Below are 16878 nucleotides of genomic sequence, written 5' to 3'. Positions count from 1 at the left end.
TTCTTGTATTTGAAAGTCAAATTTTCTATTCAGCTCTGGTCTTTTCATCAAGAATATTTGAAAGTCCTCTATTTTATTGAAAATCCATTTTTTGCCCTGAAGTATTATAGTCAGTTTTGCTGGGTAGGTGATTCTTTGTTTTAATCCTAGCTCCTTTGACCTCTGGAATATCATATTCCAAGCCCTTTGATCCCTTAATGTAGAAGCTGCTAGATCTTGTATTATCCTGATTGTGTTTCTACAATACTCAAATTGTTTCTTTCTGGCTGCTTGCAGTATTTTCTCCTTGATCTGGGAGCTCTGGAATTTGGCTACAATATTCCTAGGAGTTTTCTTTTTGGGTTCTTTTTCAGGAGGTAATTGGTAGATTCTTTCAATTTCTATTTTACCCTCTGGTCCTAGAATATCAGGGCAGTTTTCCTTGACAATTTCTTGAAAGATGATATCTAGGCTCTTTTTTTGATCATGACTTTCAGGTAGTCCAATAATTTTTAAATTATCTCTCCTGGATCTATATTCCAGGTCATAATTTTTCCAATGAGATATTTCACATTGTCTTCTATTTTTTCATTCTTTTGGTTCTGTTTTATAATTTCTTGATTTCTCATAAAGTCATTAGCTTCCATTTGTTCCATTCTAATTTTTAAGGCAGTATTTTCTTTACTGATCTTTTGGACCTCCTTTTCCATTTGGCTAATTCTGCTTTTTAAGGCATTCTTCTCCCATTGGCTTTTTGGACCTCTTTTGCCATTTGGATTAGTCTATTTTTTAAGCTGTTATTTTCTTCAGTATTTTTTGGGTCTTCTTTAGCAAGTCATTGACTAGTTTTTTATGATTTTCTTGCATCACACATTTCTCTTCCCAGTTTTTCCTCTACTTCTCTTACTTGCTTTTTCAAATCTTTTTGAGCTCTTCCATGGCCTGAGACGAATTCATATTTTTCTTGGAGGCTTTTGATGTAGGCTCTTTAACTTTGTTGACTTCTTCTGGCTGTATGTTTCGTTCTTCTTTGTCACCAAAATAAGATTCTATAGTCTGTGTCTTTTTGCACTGTCTGCTCATTTTCCCAGCCAGTTACTTGACTTTTGAGCTCTTTGTCAGGGTATGACTGCTTCCAGAGTAGAGAGTGCTCTGTCCCAAGCTTCAGGAGTTTTGCACTGCTGTTTTCAGAGGTACTTGTAGGCACCTGAAAATTTTCAGTTCTTTTGAGGCAGTATGATCCAGTGAGAAGTGTTTACTCCTCTGCTGACCTGTGCTCTGGTCTGTGAGTGATCTCAAGCACTCTTTTCCGCCATGTAACTACCAGGAGGACTCCCTCTCCACAGTCACTACAAGCTCTGCCACACCAGTGCTCCTCTTCACTCCAGGATCACCAACCAGGATTACAACCCGGATCCAAGCATGGCAAAGCAAGGGAATCCTGACTCAGAAGAATACCCGTTATGGAGAATCCTGCCTCCAGAAGCAGCCGCTGCCGCTGCTGCTGCCACACCTCCACTGCTGCCGCAGCCACCCACTGCAGCTACCTCCACCACCCAGGAGCTGGGGCCAGGGCTGTACCACACCCTTTTCTCACCTAGGTCCAACAGTTTTCCCACTGACCTGCTAAGTTGTCTTAGGCATTTGTGGGTTGAGAAGTCTGGAAACCTCCCCAACTCAGTGATTCAGGGTCCTGAGGCCTGCTCCACCTGGTCTACTCTAGCCTGGTCTGTCCTGGCACAGGCCAAGCTGGGCTGTGCTCTGCTCCCAGAATGGTGTGATAGACCCTTCCTAGCAACCATCCAGGCAGTCTTTGGCTGGAGACTTGTTTCACTCTGTCATTTCATGGGTTCTGTAGCTCTAGAATTTGTTTAGAGTCATTTTTATAGGTGTTTGGAGGGATTTGGGGGAGAGCTTAAGTGAGTCCCTCTTTTCATGCCACCATCTTGGGTCCACCCCACCTCAGTCTTCTTCCCAATTGACTTCCCAAATGCTAAAGTGTTTGACACTAGTGACCACCTCCTTCTCCTGGTTTCTTTCTCTTTCATCAATATTCCTAACATTGTTTTCTCTTGATTTTCTTCCTACTTGTCCAGTCTTTCCCTCTTGATCTCCTTTACTGAATGATCCATAATGCTCCGCCTGGTGCACGTCCCCCAAGTCTCTACTCTAGGTCCTCTCTTTTTCTCTTTCTTGACAATCTCATTAACTCTCATGGGTTCAACCATCAGCTGCAATCAGATGACTCCACAAATCTATATATCTAGCCATAATCTGTCTTCTGGTCTCCAGTTTCACACATTAGCTGCCTTTTAGTTATCTACAACTGTACGTTCCATATGATCTTGGTCCAGACATTTGATATTCCCTCATTCTCTTTATTTGTAAAATGAAGGGGTTAGGCTACATGGCCTTTGAGGACCATTATAGCTCTATAATCTATGATTCTATGAGTATCCCACCTCGAATTCAACATATCTAACATTTTCCCTATTTTCTGTCAAGGATATAACCATCCTTCCACATTCTCAAGTTCACAACTTTAAAATCATCTTTGATTCTTCCCTTTCCCTCACCCCTCCCTATCTCTAACCACATAGCAAGTTCTAGCAATTGGGGATGCAAGCTACCCTAACAACATGATTTTTTTCCCATAGCTATGGTTAACCTTTAGTGTGTCCTTCCTTCCTGGAGGAGTAGCTTGGTGTCACAGATAGCATGTTGGAATTGAATCCCAAACCAAACACTTAGTATATGATCTTAAACAAGTCATTTAACTTTTCTGTTCCTCAGTTTCCTCATCTGTAAAATGAGGAAGTTAGATCTGATGACCTCTGGGGTTCCTCTGATTTTATGATCCTATGAACAATCCCCTGCAGCGCTTCCTTTGAAGAACTGAAGAGGCTTGGTGTTTAGATTCCAGATCACAGCATTCACCAGAGTGTTTTCCTTATTCCTGAAACTGCCTTCTTCTGTGATTACCATTGTACACTAGTTTCTGGGCTGGCTGATTTATAGATGCATAGGCTCATTCCCTTGAATCCTTAGGGTTCCCAGGAAATACCAATCAACCGATGATGTGTTCCGCAAACAGAGAGAGATGAACTAGAATTTGGCAGGTGTCAGGAAGTACTACCATGAACACCCCTTCAAACTTTTTCCAAGGGACTTTTTTTTCACTGTAAGCTGAATGGGAGGAAATAGTGCGTGGTTAAGGGCCTAGTACCACTCTCCATTTTCTCTAGGCACCAATAAATATCTCTTGACTGAATTGCCAGATATGGGCCCCATGGGCTCACACAAATTCCATGTATGTGGAAGGGAGAAGAGAGGATTCTAGAATTAATGTATAAGAATGGGGACCCACAGAGAGAACATCCCTCTGCTATCTGTTTCATTCCCCCCCTCTCTGCACCCCTTGAATTTTGCAATTCTGATTACCTAAGTGTCTCATTATTAAGTCTCCAGGATTCTTGCAATCTCAAGAGGTGGAGGGAGGAAGAGAATTTGGAACGGCTAATAAAATGAAATTTTTAAAAAAAGAATCTACAAATAGAGTTGAAAGCTGGGCATTCTCAAAGGAGATCTTTAAGGCTGAAAATTTTTCTTCTTGAGATAGGTTAGCTTTTAACATGCAAAAAAAATATTGCTGATTGCTGAGGGTGTGGTAAGCTCAAAACACAGAAACTAGGTTGTGTGTGTGTGTGTGTGTGTGTGTGTGTGTGTGTGTGTTCAGGAGAATGATATGGGAATCACCCTAACCCCCTCATTTTAGGAAGCCTCCAGAGTTTGCGCTGTCTGCAGCCAGCCTTGTGTCCCCATTAAAGAGTTAGGAGAAGCTAGGGGAGCCGATTTGTGTTGTCTAGATTTAAGATTTTATGTGGCTTTCCTAGCACTCTGAGTTTTATTCCAGTCCAATCCAACAAGCGTTTATTATGCACCAGGCACTCTGCTAGATGCTGGAGATGCAAAAACAAAAAACAGTGCTCCCTGTCCTCAAGGAGCTTACATTCCTTGTGTTACAATTCCTTTGAAGATGCTCCACTGCCAAGAAAACCAGCTTACATGTAGCAGTTTCCCAGCCCTTCCCCCAGCAGTTTTGTATAAGCTTTTTTTGTATAAGCTTTTGAACGTTCCCCAACTTCCCTTCATAGCCTGTGTGCTCCAGACCAACTGGCCTATGCTTGCTGTTCCCCATCTAGAATGTCACATCCCCTACCCATGTAACTCTACATAGGCTCTTCCCCATGCCTGGTTCTGTGGTGTCCTTTAAGGCTTAGCTCCACTGCCAGCTTCTACAGGAGGCCTGTCTTGATTCCCCTAGTTGTTAGTGTCTTGACCTGCAAGAGCACTATTGTTTTACTTAGATATGCTGCTTTATATAGATAGATAGTCCTAGGTTCCATTTCCCTTGTAGACACTGGACCTGAATCTCCTTGCATGTGTGTGTGTATGTACATCTCCTTATCTGTCTGTCTGCCCTTGAGGGCAGGATTTGTCTCATTTTCACATTTATATTCTTATATCTTGCAGAATGACTAGCGCATAGTTGGCGCTTAATAAGTGCTTGTGAGCGATTGATTATTTGAGGGAATTGAGCTTGCCCAAAGCGGACCAGGATTTAGAGAGAGGACACAGGGGTTTGAATCCCAGCTGTGCCACTTATTTTGAGGCCTTAGGCAAGTCACATGACCATTCCAGGCTTCAGTTTCTTCATCTGCAAAATAAGCATATTGAACTAGACAAACCCCTAAGTTTTCTTTCAATGCTAGAATTCTTTGTGATGCTATAAGAAAAAACTGGGTACTCTGAGAGGACCACTAAAATACAGACCATGCAGCTGTGAGTAGTTGTTAATTAAATGGTAGTTAACTACATATTAACCAGCTCACTAACTACCGATTTCCTAGGTATCCCCCCATCATGAATCAATACCAGTCCCCAAACCTGGATCTGCACACCAGGTTCAGGATGCTTGGCCCACAGAAGAACCCTATAAGAAACCACTCACTTCAGAACCCATCCATCAGGTTGCTAGCTGACCTGTGACCATCTCCCCAATTGTAATTCCCCTCAATAAAGCTGGCTTACCTGATTTTGTCTCTGCTGACTCCTATCAGGTGCTCTGTTCTGTCTTGTGGTGCCCTGTCCTCCATTGTACTGCAATCTGTAATTCTAAACCTCACTCAAACAACATTAAGATACCCTTCCAGCTAGATGCAAAGTTAACTGGAATCATGAATCCATGAGGGGTAAGAGTGAGGATCTGTTGACCCTTCAGTGCTTAGCAATATGTGAGGCTAATAACCAAATAATCTTGTAAAGGAGATTCAGGTATGCTATTGATAAGGGAATTGGAACATAGAGCCATGTATATTTTTTTAAAAATATAGAGATAGACTCTTGCCTATGTGGCTATATAGTCCATGCTTCTCTGGAGGCAAAGACTGGTGGCTCCTGAGTGCAGGAGCTCTGAGCTACAACATAGCTCAAATCAGTTGGGTGTCTGTACTAAATCCAGCAAGAGTGTGATGGGCCTCTAGGAGCAGAGGGCCACCAGGCTGCCTAAGGAGGAGCAAACCACCTCAGATCACAAGAATGGAGCGGGTTAAAATTTCTATGCCAGTCAGTATTGGGATAGGGCCCATGAGTGGTCACTGAATTTCCAACCTGGGACCCCCAATTACCAAAAAAAGGTGTAAAAATATATGTGTGTGTCTGTGTGTGTGTGTCTATCTATCTATCTATTTATATATATATATATATATATATATATATATATATATATATATATATATATATATAAAGTTTGTGATTATCCATTTATATCACATTATCAGAAAAATGCAAGTGGTTCCATAAATGGTAATATTTATTGATTTAGAGATCACACTGGCAAATAGCACAGCTATACCTTGTATAACCTGAATGAGAACTGCTTTGAATTATTAGTATATGTGGACCTCTTTTCCTTCATATCAAAACAATCTATGAGAAAGAATTTTGTTGTAAGTTGAACAATCTGTAAGAATAAAATCCTAGATCAAAATTGCAAATTGCCAAACCATCTTGGTTTCAAAAGGCAGATGGAGCAGGGAGAGGAGTTTTGCCCCAGGTAACCATTGGAGAGTATTCTCTTTGAATCTTCTCTCCCACTTAGACAGTGGTGAGTATTTGATGTCCCCAGATGGCCAGTAAGCCAAAGCCCCCGGAGTTCTTCAGATGCCAAGCTGCACCTGCTCCCTGAGAAGTGATACTTTTTTGAATCAGGATCTCAAAGGCCTTTATTTGCGTATTTGTTGATTGACATCTCTATCCTGAGATTTTTGTTAAGCATTATTTCCTACTGTTTTGCTTTCTTTTCCTGCCCTAATTCAGGGCAAGAGAGGTGGCAGGTACTCATAGATAAAATTTGGAAGCCTCCAGGGTACAGATCACACCCCATCCTCACCTTCTCATCTGGTGAGATTTTTGTCCACATTCTCCCATAAGTTCTCGACTGAGGATTGATCTCATGTGCTATGGACCTCCTTCTAGGTATTTTAACACTTAGAAGGTATCAGTGCAACACTCAGACTGCCCATCTGTCATCTCTTGTTCTATATGACTGACCCACCTCTTTTTCCTAATATCTCTTTCTCAGGTCATATCATTAAGGCCACTTCTTGCATGCAAATACAGCCTCCACATACCTTCATTTTCCTTTGGTTCATCCTCAATTTTCCTTCTTTGGATATTGTGGCATTGTACCTATACATACACACACACACACACACACACACACACACACACACACATACATGCATACATAAGTGTGTATGTATATATATATGTATATATATGTGTATGTGTGTGTATATATATATATATATATATATATAACCATATGTATGTATGGGCATATAACATCACCAGTCAGTCACCAGTCATTTATTAAGTACCTACTATGTGCTAGATACTTATCAGTATTAAAAAGATGAGTTGTTGTATCAGGAAGTAGTTTGAGATTATTGAAGTCACCACGCAGTTTTCTCAGTGTTCATTCAGAACTCATTCTCTTCTTTCTGTTCAGGTTCGGGCCTGGCTCATTGTCCATCCACAGTGTCTGTCATAGATAGAATCTGGATAACAAGCATTTTTTATCCACTAGTGTGTTTTTTTCCTGTTTAGAGATCAAATTGATCTTGTTTGAGTGGTTGTGGATCTCCTTAGAGAGCACATAGTAGAGGAAGGTGCCCCATTGCTGAATGAATGAATGAACTAAGCATTTCGAAAGAGAAAGGGCAATGACTAGAAGCCAGCATGAGTTCGTTAAGAACAAGTCACGCCACACTAACTGCATATCCTTTTTTGACAAGATTTTTAGACTAGTAAATCAAAGGAATGCATTGAACGCAGTAGTGTCTGGATTTTCAGCAAAGCCCTTCAAAATATCTTTGCAAAATAGAGAATTATAAGCTGTGTTTTTATTGTTGCTGTTCAGTCATTTCTGACTCTTCGTGACACCATTTTGGGGTTTCCTTGGCAAAGATACTGGAGTGGTTTGCCATTTCCTTCTTCAGCTCATTTTACAAATGAGGAGACTGAGGCAAGTTGGGTTAAGTGACTTGCCCAGGGTCACACAACCAGTGAATGTCTGAGGCCGGATTTGAACTCAGGGAGATGAGTCCTCCTGACTACGGGCCCAGCCCTCTATTCGCTACACCGCTTAGCCGTCCCATTATAAATTGTGTGATAGCACAATTAGATGGGCTCACGTTTGAATGACCAAGCCAACTCAAAGAGTATGGTTAATGGATTAGTGTTTACTTGAATGAGGTACCCCTAGTGAAGTGTCCCTGGTCCTGTTCTTTCATTTTCATCAGTGACCCAGATGAAGGAAATGTGATGGCTTGATTGTGAACTTTGAAGATAACACAAAATAAATGCATTGGATGAAAGAGGCGAGATCCAAAAAGGTCTTGACGGGCTAGAAAATGATTGACAAAAGCTAACGATGATATTTAGCAGGGGAAAATGTTAAGCTGTAGGTCTGAGTTCAAAAAATCAATTATACAAGTAGAGGATGAAGGAGAAATAGCTCTAGAAAGACTTTCACATGAAAAAGACACGGGAGTTTTAATGGACCTCTAGCTCAAAATAGTTAACTGAGCAGTGTGGTGGCCAAAGAGGCCAAATGTTTTCTTGGACATCACTAGAACTTCAGTATCCATAGAGAAATTATAAACTCACTATATATGCCATGTGTACGCTACTGGGTCTCATTTGGTATACCATATTAAGATAGAGTATGTACAAGGTAGGAAAACCAGGAAGGGGGGCAAACTTAAAACCATGCCACAGATGACACGGCAACTGATCCTTAAAAAAAAAATTAGTCGAGGGACAGCTAGGTGGCTCAGTGAGTAGAGCACCAGCCCTGGAATCAGGAGGACATGAGTTCAAATCTGGCCTCAGACACTTGACTGTGTGAGCTTGGGTAAGTCACTTAACTCCAATTGCCCTACCTTCCCCCCTCCAAAATAAATAAATAAATACAAATTTTTACAAAAATTACTCGAAGGAGCTTAAGGCGTTTAACCCAAGTGGGGAAAGATGAATGGGTTGAAAAATTGTCATATGAAAGAAGGACAAGATTTGTTCTGGTTGGTCCCAAAGGCAGAACTCAAAATAGCAAGAAATTACAGAATGGCAGATTTTAGTTCAATATGAGAAAAAAACTTCCTAAAACTTAGAGCACCTCAAAAATGGAGTGTGCTTTCTTAGAGTGGTAGTGAGCTCCCCATCACTGAACATCTTCCAGTGCAAGTGGCATAACTACCTGTCAATGAAGTTGTAGAAAGCGTTCATCCTTTGGAGAATATTAAACTAGATTGGGCTCAGAGATCTCTACCAACTCCACAATTCTATGCTTGGGTCCTAGCAGTGAGCTAGTCTCTTCTTTGTCAGTACGCTTTCCATTTTTGCCTTCCTTCCATGCCTGAAACTATCTAATGAGGCTGAAAGTGGAAGCATCTAGAAACAAGGAGAAAATTCTCTTCCCTGAGCAGAGGGACACCTTGCATGGCTTAATTATACTGCTCAAAAGCAAAGGAATTGAAAGAAGAGACTGCTGTGCAGAAGACAACCTGTACCTGGTGATCAAGTGTAATCATTTTGCAGGGCAAGAAAATTTCAGGCTCTTAGGAGATGCTGGGAGGTCGGGGCTGTAATTAGTTGTATTCCTGCCTGCTTTCCTTATTTGACTAATCCAGAAGCCAGTAATCACATACTGTGGAATTGGCAGTCTATTTAGTGGGGATGAGCTGGGAGAGGGCAGATTCATTTTGAGAATTATAGTCATGAGTACGACAGGGCAATTTCAATGACTTCCAGGGGTGCAGGTCGCCGGCACTGAAGCGTGAAATCCCTTCTGTGTTTCTTTGCCTGTGTTGTGGCCCCAGGCCAGCAACTACATTTCACCACTTAATGCATTTTAATATGTTAAAGGAGTAGAACGAGGTAATGTTCCTGTCTGGTTCCTAGTAGTCATTGAAATTAATTGCACAATTAGATCCATGCACAAAACCATTTTTTCCATAAAAAGGGATGGGGGTCCCTGAGGTTTCAGTAGTAGAAATCTATGTCATTTCTATAAAGCACAAAAATAATGGAGATATTACTACTCTTTTTGTGGCCAGCATGACAGCACCATCATTAGGTTAAAAAAGGTTTTGAAACTTTTTCAATTAAAGGAGTTTTTAAAAATTTATCAGAAATAAAGGTTACTAATTCCTTAAATAATAAATGTTAGAACAACATTGACTTAGTAAATAGTCATCCATCCAGGACAAGTAATATTTTTTATAGGTGAATAATAAAGAATGTTCCTTTTTTTCACCCTTTTGTACCCTCTTCATAACCTTTGGCTTTGTGCCACAAAGCCTGTGGATCCCTTCTCAAAATATTTTTTCAAAATTCATAATTGAAGGAAATACTAAATTGCATTTAGAAGCTAGTCAAAGTAAAAATGTTTTATCCTATCCAAGTTCATGGATTCCCTGAACTCAATCCATGGACTGGACTATTCCCCCTATGGGGGAATAGAACCCAGATAAAGAACTCCTACCCTAATGGGAAACAAGGGGGTGGTAGACATATTTTTAAATGTGAACCTGGCAGAAATATATTGTCCTTATTTGTCACATTTAAAGAATGCCTTTTATATGTATGTATGTGGCCATGCTTATAATAGTCTTATCTTTTGGTGGTTATAATAATTCAATTCAACAAACATTTATTAAGTTATCTCCTATCTGTAAGGTACTATGCTAGGTGTAGGTGCTCAAAATATGAAAACTAAATGAAAAAGAAAAGTTTTGTTTGTTTTTTTTTCCCCGTAAGGAGCTTACTTTCAACTTCAACTTTCAACTTCAACTTTCAACTTCAACTTTCAACTTACTTTCAAGCTTCCTTGAGGGAGACAGCATAGTGAAAAAACTTCCAGATACATGCAATTCACTGTATGACCTCTAGCAAGTCAACTTCTTCTGAGCTTTAGTTTCCACATCGATGAAATGGGTTCATCTCTTGCCCTCAGTTCTAACATCTATAAAATGGGTTAATATCTCTTGCCCTGTCTAATCTTTGTATGGGAAGGAAAGCATTAAAATTAAAAAGAATTCTCAATTAGAATGAAAAATAAATTGGAATCATATCCCAGGGAAGGGAGATGGATAAGAAGGAAACAGGCATTTGTTAAGTCCCTGTGTCAGATACTGTGCTAAGCGCTTTACAGATATCTCATTTGCTCCTCACAACAACCATGGAAGGTAAGTATCAGAGCCATGCCTGAAGACAAACCAAGTTTTCTTGTACCATATGATGGGCACCATAATTCATTTGAAAGCAACAGTACTGTAAGACAAATGAATTAAGCATAAGATTCACAGAACCTCAGGATTGGAAGGGTCCTCAGAGGCCATCAAGTCTAACAAAACAAGAATCCTCTCTACAATAGTTTACATTAACATTAAAGCTTTACATTCATAAAGCACTTTACACACATTATCTCATCTGATCCTCCCAACGACCCCCACCCCATTTTACTGAGGCTCATGGAATTTAATTGACTCGTCTAGGGTCATAAATCTAGTAAATGGTGCAGTCAGAAATTGAACTCTGACTCGAAGTCAGGGATTTTCTTCTCTAAACACACTGTCTCTCTTACTCAGACCAAGATTCAACAGCTTCCAGGCTTGTAATTGACATGAGACTTAGGCATCCACAGCGTCCAGAGAGTTAGCCAAACTCAGTTACTGTCAATTGTGAATCTTATATGAACTATAACCTTCTCCCCTCGATATCAAAACCAAATACCTTATCTTCTGACATCCTGTCTTCTGATGTGCAGAATAAGGCAGGGTAAAATCATATTTCATCTGCAATCTAGTGGTACCCAGCAAGAACAAAGTGGTTTGGTGAACAAGGGATGGTTTTATTGTCTTTTACAAAGTTGGCAAGGTAGGATGGGGAAAATATTTTTGTGACCCTGGCCATGGCCATGCCCACTAATGGAAAAAGTCTAGATCTCAACTGTTTAACAGCCCCCCTAAAGTGGGGTTCAGAAGAAGAGCAGGTAACCTTCAAGTGATCTCCCCCTCCTGTATGACTTCCCTCCAAAGTTCCCTGAGGGCTCTTGAAGGTCAACCTTTTCTGATGCACAAAGGCAAACCAGAATGTCTTCTGTTCTTTTTCCCACAGTCAGCTTTTTCCTAAATGTTGACTTTTCTCTTTGGACTTCCCAGTCATCTCCCACCCACTGCCTCACCCTACTGAACCCTTCTCTTATAACAAAGAAAAACAACTTAGCAAAGACCACCCCAGCAATGTGTGACTTCTTTACTACTTCTCACTAAGGTGTAAATGACCACTCCCACAGCCCAGGAAGTGGACCTCAGGACTATTCATTAGTAAGAGGCAGCGTGGTGTAGTACATAAAAAGTCAATCTCATAGGCAGTAAGACCCGAGTTCAAGACCCTCCTCAGACTCATATTGACTTTGTGACACTGGACAAGTCTCAAAGCTCTCAAAAATTCTCAAACTATAAATTATAGAGAAGTTGTTGATGTGTGTTGGTAGGATTTACCTACTGGGAGGTTCCCTATTACTGATAAAAATAGGTCCAGTCACCTATCCTAATCACTTATTATGTTGGTTAGGGACATTCCCCGTTAGAAAGAAGAGTGAGTCAAGGCACAAAAACATAGCCTGCTTGAACATATCTGTCTACTTATTATCCAGAATTGTCCAGATTGGTTTTGGTTTGTTTGCAGAGGTAGTGATTTTTTAAATCTTTTGCACCATCATTTTCAGATCTGTGATTTGGCAGGGGCGGGACAGGGAGAGTGTAGAGATGGAAAGGGAAGGATTTTTTTGTACTTACCAACGTTGCAGCATTCTGTATCTGGGGCTTTTCCATGTGCTAGTGGCCTGTTTGTCTAACTTATGAAACAAAACAGATAACACAATACTTTCCAAGGATCTCAAATCGACTGTTCTGGAGATCTGGGGCTGATTAATGGTTATTATATATGAAGCCCCAACTCCTATTTAAAAATTAACCAGTAATTTAAAAGAAAGGCTTACCCGTGGGAGTCTATCAATAGAGCATAAGTGTAAACCCCTTTAGATTGTCAGCTTCTTGAGGGTAGGAACTATCTTTTACCTTTCTTTGTCTCTCTAGTGCTTAGCATGGTGCCTGGCATGTAGTCAGCACTTAATTAATACTTACTGGCTCACTGACCGACTGAAATAAGGTGCTGTCTGCAAGATGATAGACAAGTGCTCCCTCCTGACTGAAGGGCCAGAGAGACAGGACCCAAAGCAATAAGTCAGTATCGATTATCTTCTCTGGCAGCTGGAGGGAATAAGGTGCTAGACCTGGAATCAGGAGAATGGGAGTTCAAATGTAGCCTCAGATACTTACTGCGTAACCCTGGGCAAGCCCCTTAGCTTGCCTCAGTTTCCTTCTCTGTAAAAGAGGGATAGTAATAGCACCAACCTTCTAACGTTTTGTTTGAGATAATATTTGTAATGAGAGAATATTTGTAAAGGGCTTTGCAAACCTTAAAGCACTATGTAAATGCTAGCTGTGATGATTAATGATGGCAATGGTGATGATACTGATGATGGTGATGGTGATGGTGATGGTGATGGTGATGGTGATGGTGATGATGGTGACGATGGTGTTGCTGTTGTGCAGAGTCCAACAACTCAGGAAAAGAGACAAGCTATTGCTAGTTTCCTCCACCCACCTCATGGTAACTGTATACATGTATGTATGTATTATATGCGTATATGAGGCTAGCACATGGCAATGTTGGCCCGTATTCCTGAGCCCTCTCCCAAGGAGGCCTGATTCCCCCAGTTTTTTCTTCTTCCTGAACAAAGGAAGGAAAAACCATTTGCCCACAGAAGCAAGAGAGGGTGGTTAGAGCAGAAGAAACAGCATTACCTCTCCAATCCGAGGACCTAGATTTCCATCCTGACTACCTGTGTGACCCCTCAGTTTCAACAGTTGTAAAATGAGGGGTGGCCTTCGCTGGCCTCTGAGGAGGCTCCTTCTAACTCTGGATCTGTGATCCCATGGAAAGAATGAGAGCTGTTGAGTATTCCTACAGCTTTGTAGAGTGGCTTTTTTTTTCCTTTCCCATATTGGGTGGTGAGATTGATGGACTCCAATTAAGTCTCTAATCTGGCATAACCGTCTTAACTAAAATTGGAGCTGGCTGTCATCCGGCTGACAGTTTTTTCCTTGCTGTCTCCCCAGGACCAGTACAAGTTCTGCTATGAAGTCGCTTTAGAATACTTGAATTCTGGCTGATGGAGAAAGATGCCCTGCAGACCCTCGCGCCCACCCGGGAGCCACAAAGCCCCATGATGTTTGTGTATATGAGATGAAGACTTCTCAGTGTCATGCTTATTTTGCTTTGTATAATTGGCTCTTTTTAAGAGCCTGAGAAAGTGTTTATAAACCCGCCTGCACTGCCTACTTTTCCACCATATTGCTGCTGCCTGACAAAAACACAAAACACACTCTCTGCGGTCGTCGGATACTGTGTTCATAATCATCGTCTTGAAAGAGCAGCCTAGACATCTGGTAAATTAAAAGAGCACAATTATATTCTTATGAAGGAATTTGTCCCTTTGAGGTTTAATTTTGTTGCCTGTGATCCTTTGTTATTGTCACAGCGAAGTGTATATTTTTGTTCTGTGGAGAATGTTGTCTGGCATTTATGATAATATATGATTTTAGTTAATATTTGTATTTTAACACATACATAACAGAAAGTATACGTAGCTTACCTGAACTAACAGACAAAGAACTCATAACAAACCATGCTAACTTTCTGGAGTGGTAGTTTCTCTCTGATCGATAATATTTCAAGGAGGAACAGCTTGACAGGAATTCACTCTGAAAAGGTCAAACCAGATGACCGGGTAAAATAGATCCAAAGCTTTTTCATTTGTTTATATTGTAAATATTTTTTTTGATTTCATCAAATTATTTATTCATTAAAAGAAATTTTTGTGAAGCACAGTGAGTGACAATCATTTTTATTAAGGCCTGGAAATGCTTTATTTACTGTATGATAATGTAAACATTTGTTACCTTGTATGGATTCTCAGCTCAATAAATGATGGCACATGGCAGATTTGTGTTGGATTTCTGGTGCACCAGGACGTGGAGAGGCTGAAGCAGCAGTTGCTTGGCTTTGAATTTCACCTTTTAGAGCCTGTGGAGGAAGCAACATTCCCGAATCTCTAGAGACCCATGAGCAACTGAGATATTCTATCCAGAGAAGGAGTTGGGAGAGGGAGGGGCAGAGATAGTGAGTGTGTTTGCTGAGAGACAAGACATATCTGGTTTGGACTTTTATCATTAAGTCTGTGCTTCATTATATGCAGACTATCTGCAATACTTATGGAAGGCAAAGCATAGAAAGGTCATCAAAAAGATGAGTTTCTGAGCTGGAACTGGCTTGATACTCAGCTGCAGAAAGCTGGCCTTAGACCTCCCAGAGTCAAGAGACACAGGTTCTCTTCCATTCCCTGTGTGGCCTTAAGCAAATCACTTCACTTGCTTCTGTTTCCCCTTCTAGGTTAGGGTTGATCTTCCCTCTCCTTGCCTCATTCACTCTATAATTAGATCATGAAAATTAAGATGATCGAGTAGTAAAGAAAATTGGAATGATGTTTATGAGTCTTGTATGTATTCTTCAGCTGCATTTTTGTGTATTGTAAGTAGTTGGTAATGAAAAAAAGAATGGTAGCATGATTCACACACACACATGCATGCACACGCACATGTGCACACACAGGCACATATACACATTCCTTAAGGTAAATTGCCTTTTAAAAAATTCTACTTTTACACAATGACCTTAGCCCTGATCCATTACATAAAATGATTTTGTTACTCTGTGTAGGGAAGACATATCATCACTAATTTCTTTAGTGCTTTTTTCTTTTGCAATGATGATATGAGAGCAATAAGGAATTCTCCATCTGGGAAATCCCTAAGAATAGTTTATAGATTAAAGAGGCCTGCTCAGGGTAGATACAAAGCCTGGTGACTCTTCAGTTCTACGTCTAAGCATCGAAGGTGGTCCCTGGGTCTTCCCAGAACAAGTCAGTGCTTCAGAATGGAGTAAAGCCTCTCCCTCCTCTAGCTAAAGCTTCTGAGGCAGCCATCCGGTTTGTTGCTACTTAGGTCTCAGAACCTCCAGAGAATAACAAGTGATGGCAAGTCATTCTTTTCAGGAAAGTTAGAACCCTAGAAGCAGTCAGAAAGTAGTGAGTACCAACTGGCAGAGAGTGGTTTAAATGTGCCCTGTTCTTCAGGGTTCTTGGTGAGAATGGACTCTTGGCATTCATTCTTTGATTCCTTTGGATTAGCCTCTAAGAGACTACTTGAAGGAAAACATTGAAAGCTGAAAGGTTTGCCTGGACTCCTACAAAGGATTTTCCACAGGATATAGAATTGTGGATCAACACAGATGTGAAAGTTTAACCAGTATGCCGCAGCTGATGGGGGTGGGGGGAGGGGGAGGCAAAATCAGTCAATAAATATTTGTTAAGTAACTATTACGTGCCAAGCACTGTGCCAAGTGCTAGGGATACAAAGAAGGACAAAAAGATACTTGGCAAATCAAAATGTATTGTCTATTGTTTCAATAAAAACCTAAGGTTGGACAGCCCTGCCGTAGAAAGTGGGGTTTTAGCTGGTTTCAGAAGGAAGCTAAGGAAGCCAGGAGGTGGATGAGGGGAGGAAGAGAATTCCAGGCTAGCGAACAGCCAGTAAAAGTGCCCAGAGTCGAGAGGGTGAAATATACTTGCAAGGTAAGTATCTGAAAGGGTGTCCTACATATAATTGTTGCTCCAAACGGATATATATTTTTACATAAATGAAGCTAAGTGGATCCTAAGTTAGGGTGGATGGGGTGTTTTCACACACACACACACACACACACACACACACACACACACACATATTTGTAGTGTGGGGTGCTGACTGCCTTTATACAAGATGATAGCCCCTCCTGGACTTTAATCCCTTAGCCTAGCATAGCTCTCCCTCCTTCCCCTACAAGGCCATAAGGTCATAGATCTAGATCTGGAAGTGACCACAGAATTTATTCCAATCTCTTTGTTTTAAATATGAAGAAACAAGCCCAGAGATGTTACCTGACCTGCAGGGTCAAAGTGGTAGTGACAGGGTCAGAATTCAAACTCAGGTCCAAGCTCAGTGTTCTTCCTTTAACCATACTGAATCATTGACCCATTTAAGGATGATTGGGCCTAAGCTAGAAATGTTCTTCTCCCTCTCATTTATAAGGTGGTAAAGAAACCCTAAG

The 16878-nt window shown here is 40.8% G+C and overlaps 1 protein-coding gene across 4 annotated transcripts in view; it reads left to right on the top strand.

The window, feature by feature from the left end:
- The window catches only part of PTPRM (protein tyrosine phosphatase receptor type M), a 1028886-nt gene extending 1014214 nt beyond the window's left edge, over window positions 1-14672 (top strand). For all 4 annotated transcript variants that reach the window (XM_036752813.1, XM_036752827.1, XM_036752817.1 and 1 more), the window contains one exon: window positions 13791-14672. In XM_036752813.1, coding sequence (XP_036608708.1) covers window positions 13791-13844 — 54 coding nt within the window. In that variant the 3' untranslated portion in view covers window positions 13845-14672. The remainder of the gene's footprint in view (window positions 1-13790) is intronic.
- Window positions 14673-16878: the final 2206 nt, after the last annotated feature.

The sequence above is a fragment of the Trichosurus vulpecula genome, chromosome 1 (genome assembly GCF_011100635.1).
Source record: "Trichosurus vulpecula isolate mTriVul1 chromosome 1, mTriVul1.pri, whole genome shotgun sequence".
Classification (NCBI taxonomy): Eukaryota; Metazoa; Chordata; class Mammalia; order Diprotodontia; family Phalangeridae; genus Trichosurus; species Trichosurus vulpecula.
This window is presented reverse-complemented; position numbering and strand designations above follow the sequence as displayed.